Source organism: Botryllus schlosseri, chromosome 7 (assembly GCF_051294905.1).
Source record: "Botryllus schlosseri isolate E-star chromosome 7, Bs_hap1, whole genome shotgun sequence".
NCBI classification, from domain to species: Eukaryota; Metazoa; Chordata; class Ascidiacea; order Stolidobranchia; family Styelidae; genus Botryllus; species Botryllus schlosseri.
Window position 1 is genome coordinate 6,806,038 of NC_137242.1, and position 27,819 is coordinate 6,833,856.

The 27,819-nt window shown below is 40.3% G+C and overlaps 1 protein-coding gene across 3 annotated transcripts; it reads right to left on the reverse strand.

Annotated features, from left to right (window-relative positions):
* Positions 1 to 1,363: 1,363 nt before the first annotated feature.
* On the reverse strand, positions 1,364 to 26,846 carry LOC145442490 (sorting nexin-14-like). Of its 3 annotated transcripts, XM_080320410.1 has the most exons (29): positions 26,785 to 26,799; positions 20,663 to 20,831; positions 20,047 to 20,115; positions 19,939 to 19,987; positions 19,711 to 19,781; positions 19,145 to 19,223; positions 19,043 to 19,086; positions 18,082 to 18,169; positions 17,630 to 17,714; positions 17,185 to 17,332; positions 16,669 to 16,744; positions 16,568 to 16,612; positions 13,619 to 13,705; positions 13,443 to 13,557; positions 12,472 to 12,627; positions 12,072 to 12,196; positions 11,155 to 11,213; positions 11,025 to 11,089; positions 10,897 to 10,949; positions 9,909 to 10,101; positions 8,028 to 8,209; positions 7,546 to 7,772; positions 7,435 to 7,483; positions 5,658 to 5,781; positions 5,411 to 5,504; positions 4,890 to 4,988; positions 3,191 to 3,255; positions 3,033 to 3,124; positions 1,364 to 1,611 (listed from the first exon to the last, which is right to left on the reverse strand). In XM_080320410.1, the coding sequence occupies exons 2-29, from the start codon at positions 20,722 to 20,724 to the stop codon at positions 1,534 to 1,536; spliced, it is 2,679 nt and encodes an 892-aa protein (XP_080176536.1). In that variant the 5' UTR covers positions 20,725 to 20,831; positions 26,785 to 26,799; the 3' UTR covers positions 1,364 to 1,533. The 3 variants fall into 3 exon arrangements, with proteins under 3 accessions (XP_080176536.1, XP_080176537.1, XP_080176538.1); XM_080320411.1 differs by lacking the exon at positions 20,663 to 20,831 and having other exon boundaries at positions 26,785 to 26,846; XM_080320412.1 differs by lacking the exons at positions 18,082 to 18,169; positions 19,939 to 19,987; positions 20,047 to 20,115; positions 20,663 to 20,831; positions 26,785 to 26,799 and having other exon boundaries at positions 19,711 to 19,737.
* Between the last annotated feature and the right edge of the window lie 973 nt (positions 26,847 to 27,819).

A 27,819-nucleotide genomic window follows, 5' to 3' on the forward strand; every position in this document is an offset into this window, starting at 1 on the left:
AAAAGTGGACAAAAGGGCGTCCTCCGAGGACGCTTTCACAAAAGTCAAAAAAGCGGTCAAATCCTCTTAAAAGAAGACTTATGGTAACCGTAGGTTTATAGCAATGTTTATCAGCTCAATGCACCACAAAAATGCGATGCAATGAAAAGATAACGAAACGACTTGGAGTAGTCTTTGGAATCAGACACACACCTTGGTCTCTAGGCGGTGTAAAGAGAAGGCATGCACAGTTGCACACTTAATGAAAAGTAAAAGAAGATAATATAATAAAAAGCTAGCGACAAAAAATGGGGAGGCATGTCATGGGAGGCGAGATCGATAGGTCAGGTAATCTTGAGGGCGGACTAGTATTTATTTAGTAGAAATTGCTTGTATTTCGACTTGAATGTGGACAACTGGACATGCTCGTAGACTGTCGGATGGCCTGCGGAATACTATTCCACACGTCAGGTCCGGCATAATTGATAGAGCGATGATCTTTATGGTCGATCATATGATATTTGGTCGATGTGGACGCGCGTCGTGGAAGATAATATCGACGATATTGCCTCAAACTCTGGCGCTATCGCCGCAGTTACTAAACAAATATCCCTACTCGCCCAACTGACAGAGTGCAATATTGACCAAATTCGGAAGCAACGTAGCCAGAGGTAACATACGGCGCTATTCCACACTCCACACGCTAATCTTTGAGAGAGAGAGAGAGATCAGATTTATTTTCGCCTGCACCATCGAGATGCGATACGACCTTTAGGTAAGGTCATCTAGTCTGCACCACCGTATTTTTCTCTTCCATGCTATCCGTGGATGCTGAGCGCCTAGCTGGATAGCCGCGGATACCAGTTTTCGAGTCTTTGGCCCACGACCTACCGATCGATAAGCTGGACGCATAACCATTACACTATCTCGCTCGGTAATATATAGCGTGAATGAAGTAGAACAAAGTTTCTACTATCTACTAGTCAGCTCTCAAGATTACCGGACCTCGATCTGACATATCAACCTTTTCTATCGGCACATGCGTCATTCATTTTCATCACTAGTCGTTTGGAGTCATCTCTTAATTCGTTCCATCCAGTGTGCACTGTGCATGCCTCTTATTTACATTGCCTGATCTCAGGCGGGTGACTGACTGACTACAATATGAATACCACACACAGCCTCCTGTCTCAGAGCAGTCTTGTGGTACATTTTGAATTAATGGAATTATTAACAATCTGATACTGATGAGGCCCAATGAAATTGAATGCACAAATATCCACCGGCGAAAATTGATGCGATCTGCGATCTCCCTATACAATACTTGAACAGTTAAACTACATCACCACTAATAGCTTGTCAAAGTACTGACAGAAAACCACACCACAGCAGACTATATTTATTGCACACACAGAATAACATTATGAATATTCGCGCTAGCCGCGCTTAACAACGAGATAATCTCAATAGATTCAATGCAAGGAAAGCTCTCAATGGTGACCTCAGCACGCGTACAGCCGCAAAAAAGGGTGCTTCCATGCGTCGCGATAGGAGTCACTTCCGCCGGGGTTGACCCTCCCCCAATTCGGGGAAAAGTTCGAGGAGGAACGCGTCCAAGAGCATGTACCCCAGCTGCGGGAAAGTGAAAAGTATTCGATTAACTAATTGGGAAATCACCGAGCAAAACCCCAACCACGCCAACTGTACTTCACTAAAGAAGTACTTACTCTCTTTCACACTACTCAAGTAGGTTTGCATACATGCACCACTTACTCGAGTGATTATGGTTCAAGACAACTTCCACTGTAACTGAATGTTTTCGAATATTGTACCTATTTGTAATGTCATTAGTAGGGCGATTTTTTTTACTTAAAAAACGGAAGATTTTTTAGTATGTTAAAAAGCTTGACTTTGACAAAATTTTGCCCGCATGTATATAAATCAGGCGTTTTCGCATATAATGTTAGAATTGTAATAATTTTCTTCATTTCTGGTTGGGACTGCCTGTCCTCTCCTCACGAAGTAGGTTAGCCCGAAAAAACTTTTCAACTTGAAAAATGACAAATTTTTACATGAAAAAAAAACTTTATTGTAACGAAATCTGAACCTATGAAGAATTCCAGTAGTAAACTTCGACTTTGTAAAAGAATTTTGACAACTATTTCACCTAACGCTACAATTTTGGCAAAGTGTCAAAAAAAATTGCGTTAGTTAGACTCTTGCCATTTCGAAACTAGTCACTTTTCGTTAACTTCTAAATGCAGGGTAGCAATGACTCGAATCATGACTCGACCGGAGTCCGACGCGAGTCTCGATTTTCTGGTGAATCGAGTCATTTTTTCAACTACCTAATATGACTCGACTCGAGTCCATTTCTGTATTGACTCGACTTATACTCGAGTCATTGTACAGGACGGCCAGGACAGACATTTCATTGTAATTTCGAAGAATAGTGAAGTTACCACGTTACTGGTATTTCGTCTAGCAGTCCTGATACTTGGAAAATAGGACTGGAAACTGATAAAAGAGAGGAAAATTACTGTATCATGAATGCGAGCTATTCTATATTACTCGAGCAGAGTTGAAAAAAGTGGGTTAAACGAAAAACTGAAAGGTAAACATAATGACTTGGACTCGAGTCAAAAGACCATGACTCGGACTCGACCCTCTACTGGCTGACTTGGACTCGGACTTGCCTCGGTGGTGAATTGAAAATGACTCGACTTGATTCGAGTCAATACTATAAAAGTGAGATTGACTTGCGACTCGGAACCTTGTGACTCGGTTACAACCCTGGCTAAATGTATGCCAACCCTCGACCAAATATACTTTTTGAAATTACTTACATAAGTACTTTCATTACCTACTTCCATTACAAGTAGATTTGAATCGTCTTGAAGATCCCTACTTCTACTTGTAATCGAGTAGAATTTGCAGTATTACTTCTACTTCACTAGCAACTGTGATTACTTTGACCACCCCCGGTTTAGTACGAACAATGAAATTATCTTGGTAAGAACAACAGTGTTCCCGCTCCCAACATCGACACTGACCTGTTTGTTCAACTTGGGCATTTGCAAGAGCGAGAACAGCGTCTGACATCCGACGCTGTGATTTTCCGCACCAACAAGCCTCACGATATGATCTAGAAAAAAAAACCGGGTCAGTCCTGGTCACAGGCGCAGGAGTTGTAGTCACAGTGTTAAGTCACCTGGTATGAAGTCCTTCAATTCTTCAAATGTTTTTGCCGAGCGTTCCATCTTATCCCGGTCGGTCCTAAAAGATACTGAAATATTTGAAATGGAATCTTATATTATAAGCCTGTGCATCATAACTGGTTTTAGTGCACCAGAACTGAGTGTGCCTGATAAAGATGGCCGACATGGTCTTGACAGCGTAAGTAGTCTTGACATGTCTTGGAAATCCCTGTCCACGCGTGACTTGACTCGAGCCGTGATATTTTGGTGATTCGCCTTCAGTCAATTAGTGTATTGATTCGAATTGTACTTGAGTCATTGCACATGACTCGACCAACCCATATGACTCGAGACTCAGACGGACAAGACAAGCGTTTTATTGTAACTTCGAAGAATAATAGGTTTGGTCAGAGCCGTAACCATTAACCAAGTCACACGGCTCCGAGTCACAAGTCAATCTCACTTTTATAGTTTTGACTCGAGTCAAGTCGAGTCATTTTCGATTCACCTCCAAGTCAAGCCCGAGTCCAAGTCAGCGAGCAGAGGGTCGAGTACGAGTCGTTTTTTTTTCACTTTTAACAGTTTCTGGTCGCAATAGACAAAATTCCAATAGTGGATTTTTTCGAGTACTGAAATAATACGCTCCTCGCTATTGAAAGTTATTATATCAACGAGAATTATTGTTTTGATACTATTTTCCACTGCTAAAGCCTCGAAACCCTGATTGGCCGTATCGCAGCATGCGAAACATAGTACAAAGCTACGACCGTCACTGGAAAAACATTTCTGGAGGCATGATCCTCCCACGACATCGTCACAAAGTGCAATGAAATCGGTATAAGCTCGAAGAAATACCAAAGTATCTTTATTGTGATGAATAACTGGAATTATATTCTTTGTGGTAGCGTAAAAGGGACTTATTTCAACTTTTACATATTATATCAAGTTGTGACGTCATAATGAGTGATACTCGAATACTCGACTCGACTCGAAGCCTAATACGTGATTCAGAATCGAATCACTCAGGTATTCGATTTTGCCCAGCCCTAGTCTCGAGTCATATGACTTGGTCCGAGTCATGCGCAATGACTCGAGTCCGAGTTCGAGTCATTACACAGATTGACTCGAGTCCAATCAATCATTTCCATATTTTGAGAAAATGACTCGAGTCAAGTCGAGTCATCAGAAAATCGCGACCCAAGTCGGAATAGAGTCATTACAACAGTGAGTTTGGTACTTCGCTCATCAGTACTGAAACTTGAAAAACAGGGCCGGAAACTGTTAAGAGCGAGGAAATCGAGGCATTCGATATGACCGAAGCAGAGTGTAAAAAAGCGTGGATGAGCACGACTCGAAAGTCGCGACTAAACAGTGAACATGACGACTTGGACTCCGACTCGAACCTCAATACTATGACTCGGACTCGATCCTTGGTGACTTTTGAGGATAATTACGCGGTCAAAAAAAAAATACAAGAAGATGACACTGACACGTATTCTGTGCAGCACTTCCTATTAAACTCGGTCGCATTTGTTCAGTCTCTATTCCCAAAGCCACGGCTGGACTGTGTATTTTTACATGTAACTCAGATAAGACTTAGATTATAGTGTATTGTCATCAATATTTACGCTACTGAATGAAATTGGGTAGAGCACGAATGTAATATTCTATGTCTTCAGGCAATACAAAGCAAGAGTAAAAAGCAGTGTTAACCTCGGCGTCGATGGGTTGAAGAGTATACCGGCGAACGTGTTGATGAGACTAACGACACGATGCTCTTCACGGTATTTGTCGATCTTCTTTTGCATCAAACTGTGATGGCAAATGGAGATTCTGATTGAGCAACACGCGTAGCATAATCGATTTGCGGGTTTGACCGCTTCCGTGCGTAGCGAAACATTTGTATCCGAATTAACCTATCTGTAGTTTCATAGGTCACTGAGCGTTAATCTCAAAGATGCATCATACGATTTTGAAAGTGGCACGCGGTTAGATGTAAGGAAGAGTAGGAAAAGATTAATTTATTCTATATACGCATTGGTTACGAAGCGCAGACCAGAAACGGCAATACCGAATGATATGCCTCCGTGTACAGTACATGATGCTAATGTTACATACAATTTAGTAATTTACAATAAAGTAAGATAATTAAAACAGAAAACGTGACATCATAAAGCAATGGATGTGCTGAGTGCAAATCCCTCGGTAAATTTCGAATCGTAAAAAATCGTTACTTGTGTACAAATGGTTCGACAGTGTTGTTTACGACCGTCTTCATGGCGACCATAAAATGAAAGACCCAGTTTGGAACTTTGAAGAGTCTTTTTGCTGAGAACGAGAGAGTTCACAACATAAGTTGGCGGTCTTTCAATGGTCGGTAGCGCAGATAAACAAAAGTTTGCGATACTTCTCAACCCCTTGCATAACGACAAACTATTCCAACTAAATATCAACCACAAACTAGTGTAAACACACACATACCAAGATAGAGGACATAATCGCATATTCCGTCCAACGGAAGCTGCGGCTGCATTTGTGTTCTTGTGAGAGGAGATTCCGACGGGTCGATATGCCAATCGCTTTCGGGGTAGAGGTCGTTTTGAAGCTGATCGAATACAGATATACAACATACATCATCACCATCATTTAAGAAAAAAACTTTTATCAAATCAAAACACAAACATATAATGAGAAGAAAGGAGGGTGCCGAAACGACTTGGAGTATTCTTTTAATCAGTCACCCGCCATGGCCAAGAGCATGTAAAATTGAGGCATGCACGCTGGATTTAAGAAAGGATAACATAGAAGGAAGCGACAAAAATGAATTATGAATGTGTCGGTAGGCGAGTTCGATACATTCAAACAATATAATACTAACGAATTCCATAGCAGGACAGTAGGCTACAATGCGAAATGCATGTTTTGCAGACAGGCTTCTTCCCAGTACTAACCCTATACACGAAATTGACAGAAGTGACATTAATGACCGAAAGTTGGTGAGATCAAGCTTTTCAAGTGGGTGATTACATTTATTCGACGCTCTATGCTTTATCTATTCAAATACGCAAGGCCCAGACAAAACTAGTGTCGACAATGGCTCGCAAGTCAAGATATTATATTAGTTTCTAAATCCAAGTTACATTCACGGTGATTCAAACTTAGTCACGTGACTATGATTTAAGATTACTGGTATGTACTTGATTACTTGACAGACTTTCACATGAAACAGTTTTGACATGTCTTTGAAATCGCTACTTCTACATCTGCTGCTACTTGAATATCAATGCTGGAGATAGTAATTCCAACATCAAAAAATCAGATATGGGTTTGCTGGTAAAACGATCTGCTTTAATAATCCAAAATGTCATAACTAGGGCGAATTTTTTACCTAAAAACGGATGATTTTGACCTAAAAAATCAAAATTTTGACATTTTTTACCGAAAAAAACTTAATTTTGACGAAATTTTGACCTCACATGTGCAAATTAGGTGTTTTCGCACATAATGTTAAAATTGTACCACTTATCTTCATTTCTGGTTGGAACTGTCTGTCCTTATGAATTAGATTGGCCTTAAAAAACGTTTTTGACTCAAAACCCGACAAATTTTTACATGAAAAAACTTGCATTTTAACGAAATCTGGCCCTATGAAGAATTTCAGTACTTACATCAAGTATTATGGTAGAAATAATCAAAATTTGTTGCAGTACAACGAAAGATACTTTCCTACATTCTCGTGTAGAAAGTGTCTGTCCCAACTAAGTAGCTTGTCACGAAAGGAGAAAGAACGTTCAAAGGCAGCAATTGTTGGGTGACAACACTGAAGTTGTGCGAACATTGCTGCTGACACACCGTGTCACTTCATTCTGACAATGTTGTCTACATCACAATTTTTCATCATGCACTTCTTGATATAAGAACCAATGCCCAAGCAGTCTTGCGGTACGTTGACGATAACACCATGTAAACCTGTTTGTTTATGATTCACAATGAGCAGACAATGAGCCGTCTATAAAGTAGGCTACTAGCTGTAAAATATCAAAAGATAAAAGTTCACCGACATTGCAAAATATACGCTACAAACGAAATGCAGGGGTCAAAAATTTTGTGACTTTGTACACAATTTTGACAATTTTTTGACCTAACGCTACAATTTTGACTTATTTTGACATGTCAAAAAAACCGCCCTACTCAGTAGTCTCAAAGCTTTGAGGGCCAAAATTTATCGCACACATCGACAAAGCAATAATTATCATACCTTTTGATCCATCAAGACTACAGGGTCTTCCGTCGAAGTGTCATATTTCCTGAATCACACACATCTCAGCTAGTCAGTCGCTCTAAACAGGAAAAATCTCCAGAAACTCACCCAGGTTTCGGCTTGGCGGGTTCGCAGGAGCTGACCAGACTCTGCAGCAGAGTGTCGAGGTGCTGGCCCTTCTCTTTGATGATCTTGGTCGGGACGCGTTTGAAGAACCGGCCCAGGTTGACTTCTGGCAGGACTCTGCTGCCGAACCGGGAAGGCCCAGATAGGTTCGGAGTCAAAAAGTCGTATAGCAGCTCGCTACGTCGCAGCACGGGCTTCGAAATGAGCGCCTGCGAATAGGAGACACCGTGTGTCCGCTAGGGTTGTCCATAATTTGGAAAACCTCAAAAATAATGCGTATCCGTGTCTCATTCTATAGATTATTGATAAAAAGCGTCAATGAGGCTGCAATAAGCTCACAGGAAAATCGTTAAGATTTGTATAAAAGCGTTTCTAGAACTAGAACTAGCTCTAGATATCCCTGCATCCCAACACTAGCTACAGGTAAAGCGAGTAGTCTCCAACAGATAATCAACTATCTGTACCTGCAAAAATCTCTCGAACTCGACGCATTTCGAAGTGAGAAACTCCCGATTTCTGCCCAAAAGCTTCTTCGGAGGAAGATGAGCCGGGCTCAGAGATCCGTGGAATTCGCTCAGCTTGTTTTCGAGCACATAGAACTCGGTGTAGCGCCGCGAGACGTACCAGTCCGTCGGCAATTCCGAGTCTAGAGAGAAAACGGCGCATGACATCGTGAAAAGCAAAAAATACTGTGCGTAAGTAGCTGACACTTCGACAATATATTTATCTGCATGCGATAGTTTCGTGACACTATACTGTAAAATATCCTTAGCATCAATATAATCCTAATAGGGCAGCATTATAATGTCTAATGCACCTGCACATTGTTGGATATCATGGCACAAATATTCACCGATAACACACACGGTCCAGGGTTGTCAGACAGCTTTTGAGAAAAAGGGTCAAACAATGTTGAAAAAGGGGCCAAATTGTTCAACAACGTCGTTAAAGGGGCACTGCACTCTAAAAATGATGTGGTCTCAAACTGAAGGGCAAAAGGAAAAAAAAATTTTGGCCGCAGCCGTTTTCTTCAAAACGACACCGTAATGGAGCTGCAATTTATTGTCATTTCCACAAGAACTTCACGCTCCAGCAGTCACGCAGAGATCGAACTGTATATAGTTGTCAGCCGATGTTATGAAGGAAATATGTCGTACACGCCAAGGTGGTTTAGATACCGCGTTCAACGGAACATGTCCAGTCGGGAGATTTATGTCAAAATCGGGCCTAGTGTATTTTATTTCTTTAGGACAGAAATAGATCATGTCCTATTCTTATGTATAAAACATTGTTTATGTATAAAACATTGTTAGACATGATCTCTAAAAACTAGATATATTAAAATTTTAAATTACAATTACAAAATGCAAGAAGTTAGCCGCTTGTTCGTTGTTTAGAGAAATAAAGAAAATCTGGAACATGATATTCTGCATCGTGTCGTAATAAAGACTTCATGGGTTACTTTGAACTTCGCATACATCACAATGCTAAATGTGTTGTACCAAACCGTTTGAAGGTAGCCAACGACTCGTTTAAGATTAGTTACACGTGAAAGATGTTTTGAGCAAAATTCACTAAATTTCCACAGTACGAAGTAACGATATTTGGCAATTGGTATAATGGAGGTTGGCAAACAGCAAAGTCGCAGTTTTTTTCAAGCGAAACAGAACAATCCAAGTCAATTTAGCGGTTTTTAACAGGACTTCGCCTCACAGAAACTTCAACAGAACCTCGTATAACATGCGTAACGTCGGAAAGGCAGCAGCAAATTTTTCATCAAGTTGAATCTTTCCATATTTGCGTCAGATTTTGATGCATTTGTCGTAATTACATTTACGGTTAATTTGACTTGATTTTCCGGTAAACAAGCTAAAATCCAAGCTTAGGAGTATGTGTCTCCCTGCGATTTGGGCGAAATATGATATTCGAATTCCTCGCGGGTTACGATACGAATTATCGGGCTCTAACCGCTACTCATCCACATTTACAAATGGCCGCCTCAAACACCTTAATTGATAGTTCCCGAAGATATGGAGGCCTTAATTTCGGGCTCATAAGGAGTTCAATTGAAATTTAATTGAAGAGCATATTGGAGGTACAGAACTTCAATTGAGGTGTGGGGGTAAGATGAGACAAATAGTATATTCATATCGAAACGAGCCCGAATATTTTCGGCTGACACCCGTCAGGGGTAATCGTCAACAACTAGTAGAGAATTGGAAAGAACAATGCATACGATTGTTCAATTAAAATTTAGTTGCTATTCAAGACTCGAGCGTTTCAAACCGGGCTCTAATTCTAATAACTTAAAGACTAGCTCGATTTTTCGGACAACGCCGACATACCTCGGTGTAGATTGATGCGTCTGATTCCGATGTTGAAAACGTAATATTTATCGTTCCCGTCGGGGTTAACCTGCTCCACCTTTTCGACGCTCACTCTCCAAGTCGACAAGTCTCTGGACATGAAAACGTCTTCTTTCCCGTCGCCGTTCGTCTCGAATTCGATTAACGATTTTCGGTCGGTGTCGTCCGCCTCCTTGAAATGAGAGAAAAAAATTTGGTCGGAACGTTACCACGGAAAAATGATTTACATTTGGCAGCGGTATGCAGAGGATTTTTAGGCGAAACCACTTGCTTTTCTGCGGGGTTGTAACCAAGTCACAAGGTCCCGTGTTACAAGTCAATTCTACCTTCGCAGTTTTGACTCGAGTCAAGTCGAGTTATTTTTAATTCACCAACGAGTCAAGTCCGAAGCTTCCTTTTTACAACTCTGTTCGGTTGATATTGAACATCTCGCATTCATAATATACCGATTTTTATCACCTCACAGTTCACTTCAACCTCACCTCACAGTTTCTGGCCCCACTTTACACGCACCAGTGCTGATAGAAGAAATACCAATAATGTGGTAGCTTTGAAGTTGGAGTCAAGTCTAGTCAATACACAAATTACCTCAAGTCGAGCCGAGTCATTTTCCATATTTCGAGTCACCAAAAAATCGTGACTCCAGTCACATTCTACTTCTGCTTTCACATGACTTGGCAGGCGCTACTTCTACTTGTAATCAAGAAGAAATTTGTAGTTTAAAGTCTACTTCTACTCGATTGTACCACAAGTATGTCCTAACGTATGTATCGAACTCAATATTTGAGAATCTCGGGACCTCATTTGTGTAAAAAAAGGGAGGGCCTCGAGTCTCGGGTAAGCACATTTCAAAATCTTTTTCAAATTGCTTTATGAAAATATTATCTATGATGTGCATGTCGGGATATCAACTCCCGTACATTCAAATGTCAATACGCTCGACTAAAAATTAAATTTGCGTACTTACCACTTCACCGTCTGCATCGCTGTAGCTTTCTCCATTCAAGCTTCCCGTTTCCGCTGGATTATCGCAAAAGCAACGGAGAGGTTTACATTTTATCACAAAAATAGTCGAAAAAAAACCACGTAACTCACCCTTCGCTTTAGCCAGACCGTTGTTAGCGGCTGACTTGCTGTGTTCTTGTGTTTGCCACACGTCCCTGGAATCGTTGTAAATTGATGTATTTTTGATGGAGTTTAAAATTACGAAAATATTGTTGAATACCTGTCGGATTTGGAGCTGCTGAGAAACGAGGCTCGATCACCACAAACCATTTTGTAGAACTGAAATAAAATATCAAACAATCATCACGATGTATATTACGAGGGGTGAATCTCCAGTTAGAATAAATCAGGGTTGTAACCAAGTCACAAGGTTCCGAGTCACAAGTCAATCTCACTTTTATAGTCTTGACTCGAGTCAAGTCGAGTCATTTTCAATTCCCCACAGAGTCAAGTTCGAGTCCAAGTCATAGTGTGTTGACCCGAGTCCGGGTTCAAGTCATTATGTTCACTGTTAAGTTTTGAGTTCGGTCCAATTCAACCCACTTTTTCAACTCTGCCAGAGTGGTATAGAATGGCTCGCATTCATAATATCGTAATTTTCCTCAGTTTCAACAGTTTCTGGCCTTCTTTTCCAAGTATCGGGACTGATAGACGAAATACCAATAATGTGAAACTTTACTATTCTTCAAAGTTACAATGAAATGTTTGATTTGGCTGTCCTAGTCTAGAGTCATATGACTTGGTTCGAGTCATGCAAAATGACTCGAGCACAAGTCGAGTCATTACAACAATTGACTCGAGTCGAGTCATTATACGCATTTAAAAAAATGACTGTGAGTCAAGTCGAGTCACTAAAAATGCGTGACTCGAGTCATTACAGTCCATATGCATACTATGAGTGCATATGCATATGCCGCTGGACAAGGAATGTGTAGAAATAGCCTTGTAGGGCTTTCTAAACCTTACACACCATCAGCCATGCTGTCTCAGTAATGCTGAGCGTCAAGCGGGGAAGTCATGGTTACCAGTGTTACTAATCATGTCTTTATTCTGACCCGGCCGGGGATTGAACCCACGACCTACCGATCAAGAAGCCGGAGGCTTCCACATTTGAAAATTCATGCCGCGAATACTTACAGCGTCACTGTGGTAGAACAACGGGCAGTAGACCTGTTCCAAGAGATTGAAGGCGTGTTCGAACGCCTTGAACATGGGCGCGCTGGTTTGATGACTGGACACTTCTGTCCAAGACCTTTTAGCAACTGAAACGAAGCGCGGTATTACCTCGGGAGAATGACTCGGACTGCTTGATATACGCTTAATTACAACACGAAACCATGACTACACCGTTCATTTTCAGTTATGTAGCGATCGACATCAGTCACGCAGTGAACAGTTTGCAACCACAGGAGATAACAGATCAGAGAACAGAGGTTTACAAGTTTCTAGAATCGCTCTACGATAATTTGATCCTCTGAATCATGTTTAAGTGGGTCAGATATAATCGAGCCAGCCTAAAATAAACTCAGCAACTCACTGTCCCCGAGTTCCACTACGATCTCATCGTCGAAATGGATGAAGCTTCCGGAACTGGGCAGGAAGTACGTCTCATAGATGTCTTTCGCCTCCTTGTGGAGCTTCTGCTTTTGTTCCACAGTAGATTCGGGCGCCAGGCAACGGCGGTTAAAATCCTCTGAACATCGGAATAGCGACGTCGCAAATTGTCATGTAGTTATGTCGCAATTGCAAGATGTACGTAACTCAAAATCGCAAATAACACCACAAACAGGTAGAATCTTCGAAAATATATATTCAGTTTCCGTGATAAAGCTGCTATCTGTAATACAATAGCGGCTTTATCACGGAAACTTAATATATATATGTAATAAGCACTTGTAAAAGTGATGCGAACTTATCGTGGAACTACTATCTACTTTCCAAAATCCAAATTATATAAAGTTCAATGAAAAGTCGATACAGTCTAAAAACCTAAGCATCTGAAGCGCTTCTTGAAGGTACAGAACTGCAATATACAATTGAAAAGTAGTGTTGTCGGGAGAGGGTCTGTCCCTACAAGAGTTTGTGTACCTTCTAAAAATAGTACTCTGAGCTTGAGCGCTCTCTTTGCCCCGATGATTCGCAATTTCATGCCGGTGACGTCGTATTTTGTGATGCGATTGTTAATATACGATGTTCTTTCCAATTCTCAATTACTTGCCGATGATTACCCCTAACGAGTGTAAGCCAGAATTATTCAACATGAATGTACTGTTCAATTGTATATTGAAGTTCTGTACCTCCAAGAAGCAAGCAGGCAAAACTTATTAGAGTACTCGAAAAAAATAGAAGTAGTTCGTCACTGACCTCCTCTGCTTCTACATCTACTTGAGTACCGACAATGACCACTTCGATCAGCTTTACAGACCATGTGCATTGACATCTAGTTGTTAGTTTCAACCGAGACCACTCAGTACACACCGACACGACATACCGAGCGCATGCACCTACCGACTGTCAGACAAAACTGCAGTATGTTGACGGCCCCCTGCGATTTCAAGAAAGTCATGAACGGGTAGAGCATCTCTTGGGACTGCAAGATTTCGGGCAGTTCCACTTGGATCATCTGTCAATCGAACCCGTGTCACAAGACGCCTCGCAGACGGAGACGTAAAAAGTCAACTCACGGCCGATTCGTTCTGCATCAGATCAGGCGGGGCAAATTTCTCCAAAAGAGAGACCGATGGCGCTGGTGGTTCCGTTGCTTCGTTCGGCTACAAGTAGTAAATGATAAAAATATATCATCAAAAATAAAAATAGAAGCTTCTGGATGTATCAAACTTCAATATCCATATTATATTCATATTGCTATATTTCTTCCGCTCAAAGCTTTTCGATTGACTATCATCAGGCTCGAACGTCAGTAACTGCGGTTACCAGGGTTGTAACCAAGTCACATGGTTCCGAGTCACGAGTCAATCATACTTTTGTGGTTTTGACTCGAGTCGAGTCATTTTCAATTCATCACAGACTCGAGTCCGAGTCCAAGTCACTGTTTAAAGGGTCAAGTCCGAGTCATGGTGTTATTACTCGAGTCGAGTCCAAGTCACAGTATTGAAGTCATGTTCAACTCATGTTTTCAATCCTGCTTGGGTGATATCGAATTCCCTGTTTGCAAAACATGCTCATTTTGTCCCTATCAGAGTCTTGGCACGTGTTTATTTAGGCAGATAACGGACAGGTCCTGGCCTCATTTACCGATGCTAAAGATAACTTTACTAATCTTAGAACTTAAAATCAAATATCTCTCTTGTCAGTCTGATACATCACCAATACAAGCATTCAGTTTTTATTATGAACACATCGACGATAGCTCACGAATAGCTGATAGAGAACCAACGAATTCACGTCTACATACTATCTGATAGAGAACCAACAAATTCACGTCAAGATACTAGTTGATAGAGAATCAATAGATGCATGTTTATGTAGAGGTATTTACAACAGGCCAGCATGCTGTAAAAGCGTGCATGCAACTATGCGCATTGTGCAGTGACAACAGAACAGATACCTTTTGATTATACCAAAGTCTTTCCCAATTGCATTACAGACTACATCGCAGTTACAGCATTGGAGAAATAATTGTACAATGGGGCTGTTCAAAAACATTTTTTCAAATTTTCCGGCTACTTCTTAAAATTGCTAGATTGCCTAAAAAATCAAATTTGGCTCAATTCCAACCAGTAGAAAGCAATGCTATGAAAGAAAATTTTAGACTAATTACAAATAGAGATTTTCGAATTTTACCGGCTATCTCATGATATTGTTACATTGTGTAAAAATATGATTCATAGCAAATTTGACTCAATTCCAACTAGAAAAAGTGAAGTTATTAGAGTAGAATGTTTTGGATATGAAAAAATAGTCGGCTTACTACTATGTAATTATATTATATGAAAGAATTTCTCACTAAAATACTCCATTTATTTTCAAATCCAAAATATTCTCCTCTCACATCATTGATTCCACTTTTTTGCAATTAAGCCAGATTCAGTGTTCCTTTTATTCAACATAACAATTTTATCATGTAACCACCCAGTAAAACAAAAAAGAAGTTATTTTAGAACAGCCATATTGTACAAACATCACACAACATTAGCCATTCATTATTACTCACGTGCACAATGCACATACCTAACAAAACGTCAAATGGACGGAGAGCATTGTGTGTTTTCACAGACAGCAGATCAAATCAATTAGTTACACCTCAAAAATACTAATGTGGAAAGGAGATCCTCAAATATGTTAAAGCGGCATGGCCGTAGAATGAATCCACATCTACTGAATACACGTTCCACTAGTGCACTAGATGTAGGAATTGACAAGCATTTTTGAACCACACTGAAGAGCATTCAATACTCATTCTTTCTAGTCGCCCAAAAATGCAAAGAATCATTCATCGCCTTCAAATCTACACATGAGCTTATCAGTCTCTTCGCCATCTGAGTCATTTGATTGGCTCTAATTGAACTTTGATTCAATTGTTTGCTTGTATAATTGAAAAGTCTTGAGTACTTTAATTGCGGAGGATCTATTACCACTTCATCACTGGACGATTTTGTACAATGCATTGCTACTATGTATCATTTTCTGTTGTTTTTACGGCGGCATATCTGATATCAGACAAGTGCAACGAATGCAGTGGTGACAAATAGCGATGTCGGCAGAATTCGTCGGATGCGTTGATCTAGCCATTATGATTCGCAAATTTCGTCATCTTCAAGTCATATAAAATAAGCCGAGTCAATGACTTGGGTCGAGTCATGCGTAATGACTCGAGTACAAGTCGAGTCAATTCAAATATTGACTCGAGTCGAGTCATTTTCCCATTTCAAGAAAATGACTCGAGTCAAGTCGAGTCATAAAAAAATCGTGACTCGAGTCGAGTCATGACTCGAGTCATTACAACCCTGGCGGTTACCCACATTTACCCGGTTGGCACCGGCTGGTTTTTCCGAAAAATTTTGTGTCACTTTTCAAAACTGAAAAAAACGACCTTAACGGGATGCGAAATCAATAATTGATATACCGTTAGATTCAGAATTTCAACGCCTAACCCACTAGGTCACGAAACTAGACAAGAGCAAGGCAATCAAGAAGACGAGATAGCCTTTCTGTAAAAAGAAAGTTTTGTTAGCTCCTAATAGAGTCCACAACGTATACCTAGAGTGAATTAAGTAGGACTACTCTCTATTCACGGAGACAGAGATCTCTTCTTTCAAACAAGCCACAAGTGACCGCTTTTGCTCAAACAACTCGATCAATACTATCAAAACATGGTAGAGCGTTTCACCATAACATGCAGTCTGACGGTTTCGGAAAAAGCAGCCGGTGCCAGCCGGTTAATATTAATATACATACATACATTTCCAGTCTACGTGCTTGTCATTATCACTAGTTGCTGATTATTACCCCTGACGAGTGTCAGCCGAAAATATTCGAGTTCATTTACGGATGTTCACTCCTGATGAGAGTCGTTAATGGAGCTTTGGGTGGAAGAAATTTGGTAATATGATTAGATCTTTTGTTGCGAAGCATCAAAAACCAAAGGCGGACCGACACAGTCGATTACTCACAGGCGATTTGTCGAAGTAGATCAGCAGCAGGTTATTAAGTTTGTCCTGAAAAACAATGGCTCGGTGAGTGCGAAACGGATACAAAGCCGCAGAGTACGTACCGGGTCTGTGATAGCGTCTAGTCCTGGAAGCAGAACGTTCGACGACAGCAGCTCTCTCAGAAACGATTTGACGATACTGAAAAGAACGCAGTTAACACAACATAACATCGTAAATAAACGATATCTCGATCGATACGATATAGAAAGAAAACTTCATTCGGAACATACAACAGTGACATAAAAAAACGAACCGTCAATACACAAATATCACAATCTATAGCGCATACCGTAATTTAACTTATCCATTTTGAATCTGATCCTTTTTGGGTTTCGGGCATCAAATCTAAACCCAAATCTGGCAACGAATCGAATTCGTTCTAAATAGGCATGGGTGTCGAAAATCATTACGAATTCCCTTTCCAATTTCAGCTAGCCAATAATCAGAAATCCAAATTCGTCCCAAACTTTCAAATCCAGTTTATAGCCAATCCAAATTCTTTCTATTCTACGGTACAGATGTTGACTAGACTTTAATTATACAGAACAGTCCACATCGCGTTTAAAGCCGACACTTACTCTCCGTCCATAAACTGCTGGGGCAACAAGAGTGGCAACACCACGCGGCACAATCCGCGAAGGTAACGCAGCTCTTGCCGACGACTGCGTGCGGCCGCGTGCAGTCTGGAACCGTAGTAAGTGAGAATGTCGTCTTGCGAAAGGTTACCTGAAGAAGAAAAATGGATCAGACTACCATTTCGGGTGGAGACGGACCAAGTCTAGTCAAAGCACTTGTAACACACCGCACTTGTGGTCAATTACTAAAAGCAATACCTTCATATTATAATTCTTTTGTTATAAGCTTTTCGGCTGCCACCCGTCAGTAGCAAATGCCAGTAATAAGGTGAATCAAATTCGAAATATTGGAACTATTTTGTCTGCATTACGTAATAATAACAAAAACAAACACCTAGTAGACAAAATAACCGTCCATCGTTTGTCTTAAAATTAACATTGACTTTACCTTTATCTCTTGCGCACATGCAGACGTGAAGGTGTTCCATTGCCACACGCAGCAGTTTTTTGATAATCACCTCTGGCAAGTCCACCTAGATCAATGCAACCACATACTGTCATTGGCGTATTTATTGAAATGAAATAGTACGGCAAATTATGACTTAGTCCTCAGTGGAACTCAAAATGATGACAGGCAAGCACACAAATTACCACGAGCCAATTTAGAAGTCAACATCATATCTGGGACTGAAATTGTTTTCATCGAACCAATCTGGTGGGTCTGCGTGTCACTAAAGTCATCGAATGGTAGAACCGAAAATAACCCAGAGCTGCCCATCAATATATGCGTGTACGATACACCGTTATTCGACAGTATGAATTGCGAGAGAACTGTGTCGGTGCGTCTCCACGAGAATCAAAACATTTCGCGACACATACAACGCAGAGACTAATTCTTACATCGTTTATTCTCCTGTACAGAACAGAGACGACGTGTCTCAACGTGATTTTCAGCTGGTTAACAAATTCTTCTTCTTTGCTCAAGTTCCTACAATGCAATTGTTATGAATCAATGCAGACCCGTACCATGTACTGAGGCACGAGATCAGCTGAACAACGCTCATTAGCTGAATATTTCAACTAAGTTCGTTTACTTTTTTAAAGTACGAAAGTAGGTTTTGTTTACTTGCGGTCTGGCACTACACAAGTGGTTCTGATTTAGGCTCAACTAATTACTTCATACATTTTAAATATTGAAAAGTAGGATAGAAAGCAGTTTCAGAATAAGTTTGGTTCCATTTTATGAGCGAAATTGTCATAAGAACTGTGTCAAATAGCCCCTTTCGTGGTAACTGATTATAGGCTATTATATAAGATTGCAAGCATAAGATACGTTTTGCAATTTCTGAAGTAGCCAACACAGATTCTTAACTACTGAAAGTATGCAAGCCATCGATCAAATCGACTTTATAAAACTTCATACTTGAGTACTTTACAGGCTCCTTTACATTAGCTACTCCCACTGAAAGTAGTTTTTACATATCTTGGAAATAGCTATTTCCACTAGTAATTTAATGGCAACGCTGACTACTTCGAGCACCTCTGTATTCAAAACATTGCCTTGACTCGCGGCTAGAAACAATGCTGCAATTTGAAATTGGACAATTGTTTGTTACATTAGGGATCGCGCGCCAGTCGAAATTAGCACATTGCGGAGGACAAATTAGTGAAAATCAGAATTTATAGAATGGAAACATCGGCGAATTGAAATTGTAGGGGAACACTGTAAATTCCCAGCTTCAGCAATTTACAGCTATTCAAATGCACCGCTAGGATTGTCACAGTCTGTCGTAAGATAGTAGCACTGCTCGAAGGAGGGTCCAACCATTCAAAGAAACAACAGCTTAAAGATGTAACGCACCTGTACCATTTCCACACATGTTTTTCCAAGAGAGTTTCCAAAAACTGAAATTAAAATGCGCATAAACACAGGATGAGCACAAAGTGAGAAACAAAGCCTAACCTCCTGTACAGCCTTATCTTCTCTCATCGTCACTGATATTCCAGACCAGGGTTGTGTCATCTCCAAGCTTTTCTGGCGTCTAAGAAAATGAGAGGTTGCCGGTATATAGTACGCAACTACACAAGTAAAGTACCTTCTATCTGCTACTAGGGTGGTGCAATTTTAGCCTGCAGTCTGATTTTGCTTAAAAAGCCTTGAACCAGAATTACTTTACTGTAGTTGAGAATACAGCCACTCGATGACTTGAATGATAATTTTTCAACAATATATATCGGTATTCAGATCAAAAGACGGAACATCACAAAAAGTGATTCCAGGAAGTATTGTAGCTATTAAACCAAAGCCATAGAAACAGATTTTAACAGTTATTTCATACTTGGAAAATTTTCAAATACTTTTAGAGCAGTTCATTTTTTTTTGTACCAAGTACATGTGATGAACCTTGGTAATTCATACTTTTAATAACGAGATCCATGACCCCGGCGAACGGTTTCAAAACATCTTCAGCAATAGGTGGATTGATGATTTCAATTCTATTCTTAATTTAGTTCTATTCAAACGCTCACTTTTCACGGGAGCAGCTGTCTTTTCCACAAACAGAGCAACCACTCAATGGACTGTGTGGCTTGTCATTAACCTGCGACAGAAGAAGTTCTTGTGATTCGCTAAAACATGCAATAATCTAGTGTAGACTACACAAAGACAGACCGATTTATTGTTTAGTCCTAGGGTGAGCAACTGGGGGTCGACAGAGAAAGTTTGAGCAAACAAGCAAATATTCCAATTATACATACTTGTTTGTCCGCAGTGCCAGGAAAAAGGTTTGGAACTTCATACCCTGGTCTGAGAAATATGAAATAATAAGTTACAGTGATATTCGGAAATGTAGTGATCAACCTCACCTCAGGTATAGCATCGATAGGCCGACTCCAGCAAAGAAGGACCAGAAGATCACCATATAATGGAAAGTACTAAAAATATACTTTGCATGAGTCATGGAGACTACGGAGAAAGGTTCATGAGTGTGAAACATAGAGAACAGAAGGGCTACGAATTACATTTGATCTACATATCGATCTCGCCATCCAACACATGCCACCTCTTATTGCCCCGTTTCCTTTTATAATATCTCAACTTTGACTTTCATTCAGTGTGCATGCCTCCTTTTTTACATCGTCTGGGCCAGGTGGGTGTCCGACTTCGAAGATGACTCCAAGTCGTTTTGATACCTTCCTATCTTTCATTGTATCGCAGTCTTGTGGTACATTGAAATGATAAAATTGTTGGCAATAAATTCAATTGAAACGTGTTGGATTACAATATTGCAGCAATATCGTAATTGACTCTACCATTTTTCTTTGTTCACTGGATAGGAAAAACAGTTAATACATTTTAAGTGCATAATTCACAAAGTGCTGAGTGTAGCATCGTGAGGGATCTGGAATCTATTCTGGTATGGGATCTACCGATTCGAGTACCATTACTGTCTACTATGTACAACCCGTAGGGCCTACATACCTGAATGAGAGCAGGACAATCGTTGCGAGACAGCCCAACGCCCCGATGAATTGATATTTCATGTCAGCTTTATTGACTTGAGAGCTATCGATGATAAAGTCTGTTATGTCTTCTATACGAGATGAATGCTCGCGGTTACCGACGGGCTCTGTCCAACCTCGCCGGTTACCTGCGGTATGCCCAAATAGGTTGCCAGTAAACTCGCCCCAAAGTAAATTCGGCCCGTCGAATTCGGCCCTCGGTCACTTTGGCCGTTGGTGAATTCGGCCCTCGGTAAATTCGGCCCTCGGTAAATTCGGCCAGGGCCAGAGTAACAATAACAGTTACAATACCATTACCTAACCTGAACCCTAACCCTAATCCTAACCTAACCCTAATCCTAACCTAATCCTAACCTAACCCTAACCTAATCCTAACCTAACCTAACCCTAATCCTAACCCTAACCTAACCCTAATCCTAACGCTAATCCTAACCCTAAACCTAACCCCTAACCTCCAAATCACTTGATAATATTATAATTATGTAATATAATACACATTATTAGTTATTAGTAGGTTTAGGGTTAGGATTAGCGTTAGGGTTAGGATTAGGGTTAGGTTAGGGTTAGGTTAGGTTAGGATTAGGGTTAGGTTAGGATTAGGTTTAGGGTTAGGGTTAGGTTAGAATTAGGGTTAGGATTATTGTTAGGGTTCAGGTTAGATAATATTATAATTAGGTAATATAATACACATTATTAGTTCGTAATACAATTTCACACAATGTTCTCCGAGGGCCGAATATACCGATCGAATTCGGCTGTCGGTAAATTCGGCCCCGTAAACATCGGCATATATATATACATATAGATATATTTATACGCATACCCTGTTCTCCAAATCACTTGATTATAATATAATTATGAAATTAATTCACATTAATAGTTGGTAATACATTTTTATAAAAAATTCTCCGAGGGCAGAATTGACCGAGTAACCAGTGAATTGACCGGTGAATTCGGCCGTCGGTAAATTCGGTCCCCGTGAATATCCGCGCTATCTCCCGTGATTACGCGATCCACGCATACCCTGACATCCAAATCACTTAATAATAGTATAATTGTGTAATTAATTCATGTTAACGGTTGGTAATACATTTTAATACAATATTCTCGGTGGGCCGAATTTACTGATGTAATGGCCGAATTTGCCTGGGCCGAATTTACTTTGGGGCGAGTTTACTGGCAACCCCCAAATATGAAACTGAGGAGTGAAAACAAAATGTTTGTCAACATACGACCAAGATATGTGTCACTAGATTACCAACGGTACCGACGAGACTACGTAGCGAACGCACTTGACGTTAGCGACGAAGACAAAGACTATTATGTTTGACCAGTCGTGATCATAATAATATCATAACCTATAGGCCTATGAGGCTATGATAATATTGAGATAATTATTCAAGAAAAAGGAGAGATTGTCGGTATATAGTACGCAAATACACAAGTACGCAAGTAAGGTACCCTTTATCTGCTACTAGGGGTGTGATTTTAGCCTACAGTCTTATTTTGCCTAAACAGTTCAGTTCACTACACCACGAAAAATTGCGGTACAATGAAAAGATAGGAAGGTGTCGAAACGACTTGGAGTAGTATTTGTAATGAGACACCCACCTTGGCCCGGGGCAGTGGTTTCCTTTCGGGGCGCTTCATGCCAGCATGGGTTCTCCTGATACTCTTTAAATCCTTAATCCAATCGAAGTTACATTATGGCATCCTCTGTTGGGGGGCTGCCAGTAAAACTGCACTCAAGCCACTGCAGAAACTACAGCATAAAGTGCTCCGAATCATAGCTAGGGCCCCAAAGGGGCCTGGCTGCCCATCCAATAAGTCGCTGCTGAAGAGATTCGGCGTCCTAAACATAGAAGATATGCGGAAACTAGAAATCGCCAAGTTTATGTATCAGTTTCACTGCGGTCGTTGCCCCGAATATTTCAATGACAATTCTTTACCTCTGAATCAAAACCGCACAAGTACAACACACGCGCGTCCACGTCGTCCAAATATCATATGATCGACCGAAAAGATCATCGCTCCATCAAATATGCCGGACCTGATGTGTGGAACAGTATCCCGCCGGCCATCCGACAGTCGACGAGCATGTCCACATTCAAGTCGAAATACAAGCAATTACTACTAAATAAATACAGTCCATCCTCAAGATTACCGGACCACGACTGACCTATCGATCTCGCTTCCCATGACATGCCGCCCTATTTCTTGTCGCTTTCTTTTTCTATACTGTATTCTTTACTTTCATTCAGTGTGCATGCCTCCTCTTTACTACGCCTAGGCCAAGGTGGGTGTCCGATTCCATTGACAAATCCAAGTCGCTTCGACATCTTCCTGTCTATTCATTGTATCGCATTTTTTGTGGTGTATTGAACTGATAAAATTGCTAATAAACCAATGATGATGATGATGATGAGTTCCCCCTTAGGGGAAATAATGAAATTTTTAGGGGGAATCTATAGGTTTAGGGTTGTATCGGAAGATACACTGGGTTCACAAGGTTTTTATATTTTTATGGTAGAACTGTTAAGTACGAAACTCCTTCTTTAGCGGATGTGAAACTGTTTCTTTAGCGGATTTTAAAGGTCAACTGCATGTTCGAAAAGACTTTTGCTTATTTCGTAGATTATGTGGTTAGGAATAAGAAAAAAATATTGAAAATGAAAATTACGTGATAGTTTTCAAGTAATTTGAATTACAAATCGAAATTCCGAAAAACGGACCCGAAATCATCCAGCCGTGAAATGACGTCAAGTAGTTGACATAACAAAAATCCTTATTATTCCTGTTGGCTGTTAGGTGGGATTCATTGCTTAGATTTGCTGTGGATTTGGGTCATTGAGTGAGATCATGAAGGCTGTGAAGGAGATGATTCATAGAGTCAGATGTTATGTCGCGTATGGTTGCTCCAATACGCAATATGCCGTGCCTACAATGTCTTTACATCGCTTCCAAAATCCATCCATATACCGTCAGGCGACCGGACGCCGCTAAGACCAAAAGTGCGGACTTATAGACAACCAAAGGCAGAGACATTTTCAATGACGTATCCGAGATACGCAACGCGTAATAAAGTTGACCGCTGACCACGGAAACTCTCACACGTAGTGCCGTCCATACTTCCTTTTCACGCACCAGTGAAATTGTGGTAATGGCAAAGGAACGCACTTCTAAAGCTATACAAAGTGTCCCAAATCGGTAAGTGAAAATGTACTGTGTTAGCTAGTATTGTAAGAGTGTAACTAACCGTTTATAGTAGTATTGACTGTGGTACGGTAGTCATCAAAGTAGTTATTGTTTACACTCATGTGCCTATATGGAATCTCGGTTCATTTTTTGAAATAAATCCTGCGTGATGAGAGCTTTTCTGTATAGAATAATTAGCATGTGCAATCATCATCATCATCATTGGTTTATTAGCAATTTTATCAGTTCAATACATCACAAAAATGCGATACAATGAAAAGACAGGAAGATGTCGAAGCAACTTGGAGTAGTCTATGGAATCTGACACCCACCTTGGCCTGGGCGATGTAAAGAGGAGGCATGCACACTGAATGAAAGTAAAGAATATAGTATAGAAAAAGAAAGCGACAAGAACTAGGGCGGCATGTCATGGGAAGCGAGCTCGATAGGTCTGTCATCGTCCGGTAATCTTGAGGATGGACTGTATATAGGCAAATAGCTGAAATAAGTATGCCTTGAAAAACTTTGAGTAGAAGTGTACGTAGTCTGAAATAAACCCACTTGAAAATCAATCAACAAAAAAGATGAATAAAGGCATTAGTTAATAGGAGTCTGTAACCTGCTGACTTCATGATCTATAATGGTTATGTCGCAGACCTCATTTTAATGGAAGAGTTGCTATTACTTTTGCAAATAAACTTCTGTTTGTGTACATGTGTAGTCATATAATCATATTAGTTACTTGAGTTACTGAATGAGGACTGTCAGATATCAGTGACTAAACCTCTCAAGATATTGACAGCTCAGTAAAAGTTGAAAAGGTATCACTATCACCGTAACAGTCTAAAAGTTAGATAGGATGCAGTTGGAAATCCTTCATTTTTATGATACTTCGGAACAGGATTTGGTATACTGCCTTTGATTCGAGTTTGTTATAAAACTCTGCAATGTATTTACACCTGCTTTAGATTCCTGCAATGAAGAAGTTCAAGCAAGACCAGATACGGCGGAGTCGACCAAGTCTATTGCGTGGCTTCCTCATTCAACTAGCGGCATCATGAAAATTAGTTGAAGCCATTGCTGGACAAAAGAAGCTATTGTTGGACACAAAACTCTATATTTCTCTCCCTAACACAGTGGTACTGTTGATGGATTGGTTATGTTGCATTTATTATTTTCAATACAATTATTCCTTCGCGAAGCATTGCAAAATTGAAATCCTTTGAAAATACTAGATGTGAATTTTGATCGGATGCACAGACAGGATTTCTCGTTGGTTTGTGTTGCAGAATCCCAATGGCCAGCAAATAAAATTTCCGTACACAGTTTTTCTCAGCTTCCTGAAAAGCATAATTGTTGTGTTACTGACGAGTAATTACTTGGCACCTAAGTAAACGTTTCATGTGAATGAGACTCGTTCGCTCATGCATCGAACTAGATGGTATAATTATATGACAATATTCCTGTTGATATCTATAGTGAGACATCTCCAATACTGATTGAGCTGAGCTACTGATTGAAATCCTGGTAATGCTGTGATGCACTAATAATTCGTTAGTTGCTCTCCCGCTAATAGTTTGCATAAGTTGGCAATAACCTCTATCCTGTAATTGATAATACCAAGATTAATAACTGAAACGAGGTACTCCACCAAATTACACATACCGGTGTATTTCATTTGGTATAGACAAGCGGCTTAAGCTGAACAAGCTAGGCTGATCATACTATATATTATACTAACCTCCTTAGGTTATTCATCAATAATCATACTCAAACGACCCTTCGTTTTCGGAGCAGCAAGGAGTTCCACTGATACGGGATTGAGCTCATCAACACTTGATACGTGTCCAGTTTAAACATTACTTTCGTAAGCAAGGGCAAAAAGCATACTTACATTCGTCATCTGAGTACTAGGACTCACTTGGTGAATCCATTACAAGCGAAACCTCCGCGATAACTAACTAATATAATTGCCCTGCTACTGCAAAAGTACCAGCCCTATAGCATACATCCGCAGTAGCCAGAAGAGATGTCAACTACATGACGTCACAATAAACATTTCGCTTTTTCTGTAAACTAGGCTTACCATATTTTGGAAATCAAAAAAGAGGACACTTTTTCAGAAATTTGCAACTTGTAAAACCGGAGTGAAATTCTCAAAAATCGGTTAATTTTACCCACTTTGTGATCGGTTGACTAAAAAAAAAAAAAAAAAAAAAAAAAAGGTCATCTCTTCCGCTCAGATCTCAAAATAACGTTATTTACTCCACTTCGATAGGTGGATGACTAAAAAAAAAAAAAAAAAAAAAAAAGGTCATCTTTTCGCTCAGAGCTAAAATCACCGTTTTTCACCCGTCGGAGCTTCATTTCTGTGCTATTATGTGGCATATCACTCGCAGTTTGCTCTAAATCTGCTCTAAATCCTAAAAAAGAGGACAAAATCTCAAAAAAGAGGACAAAAGGGCGTCCTCCGAGGACACTTTCAAAAAAGTCAAAAAAGAGGACAAATCCTCTTAAAAGAGGACGTATGGTAAGCCTATGTAAACATACCAATATCGGGACTTTCAGTCCAAATTACGGCAATTTCCGATTAGTTTGAAATACGAAAAGTCGGCAATTTCGGTATGAAAAAAATTCTGAACATGATTAGGCGAAGTTGTCTATAAGATGCAGTTGACCTGCTAGTATGTTTAAATGCCTTCCGTAAATATTACACCCCCTGATAAAGCGCGGCTCGCGAGACGATTTCGTTGGGCCTGTGACAGCCTCTCGAGCAAATTACTACTAAATAAGCAGGATAAAGGCAAGCCGAATTCAGCACAGGGTCGCTGGCGAAACTGTTTATCATATTTTAAGCCAACAAATGAGCTAACGTGAAAGAAATACCAAATTCATCGATTCAACTCAAGCGGACTTGGTCATATATTTTCCGTCAGCGGCTACCCGACCGGTAACAAACAGGTAAAATTTAGCTGTACTTTACTAAAGTGTAGTGCGGTCCGCATTCCATATAGTACATATCACGGACATATCTGAAAATGTTTGGCCATATATTGCTCAGTCAACAAATGGTTGTGCGTTGAACAGCACCTTTGGTGACATGCAACTTTTTCATAGGGGGAATTTTAGTTCAAATAGCGGCCAAGGGGTCCACAATAGGGCTGCGCAAAATCGAGTACCTGAGTGATTCGATTCTGAATCATGTAATATGCTTCGAGTCGAGTCGAGTAATCGAGTATCGCTCATTGTGACATCATAACAGAATATAATATGTCAAAGTTCAAATATACCGTTTATGCCACCACGAAGAATATAATGCCTATTATCCATCTCATAAATGATACTTTGGTATTTTTTCGACCATGCCGATTTATTTCCACTTGGTGATAATGGTGTGGGATAATCATGACCTCGGAAATATGCTACTTCCAGTAACCTTTTTAGCTTTGTACTATATGTTTCGTATGCTACGACACCGCCTATCAAGGTTTCAAGGCTTCAACATTGAAAATTGGCATCGAAACTATAATTCAATGATAAATCAACTTTCAGTGACGAGAAGCGTACAATTTCAGTACTCGAAAAAATCGTCTTTTATTACTCGACTCGAATCATTAAAATTAGTACTCGATTCAGATTCGAGTACTCGAATCATCGTGCCCAGCCCTAGTCCACAAGACGAAAAAGGTTAGGAACCACTGGCCTAGGGGAAGTAGAGAAGATGCGAAGCACTGATACTGAATTCGACTATATAAATAGCCTACCAATAGGCCTACTATTTTTGTTTGGGCCTATAGTGGGTAGGGTTACCATACGTCCTCTTTTAAGAGGATTTGTCCTCTTTTTTGACTTTTTTGAAAGTGTCCTCGGAGGACGCCCTTTTGTCCTCTTTTTTGAGATTTTGTCCTCTTTTTTGAAAAT

Bases quoted from the DNA above. Each gene is read 5' to 3' on its own strand.
- LOC145442490 (XM_080320410.1), bottom strand. From the start codon at position 20,724: ATGAAATATCAATTCATCGGGGCGTTGGGCTGTCTCGCAACGATTGTC. The intron at 11,090-11,154 runs GTATTCAACAAT...CAACGATTCCAG, and splicing joins AGCAGCTCCAAATCCGACAG to GGACGTGTGGCAAACACAAG. The intron at 4,989-5,410 runs GTAACGATTTTT...TTGCCATCACAG, and splicing joins GTCGAACCATTTGTACACAA to TTTGATGCAAAAGAAGATCG.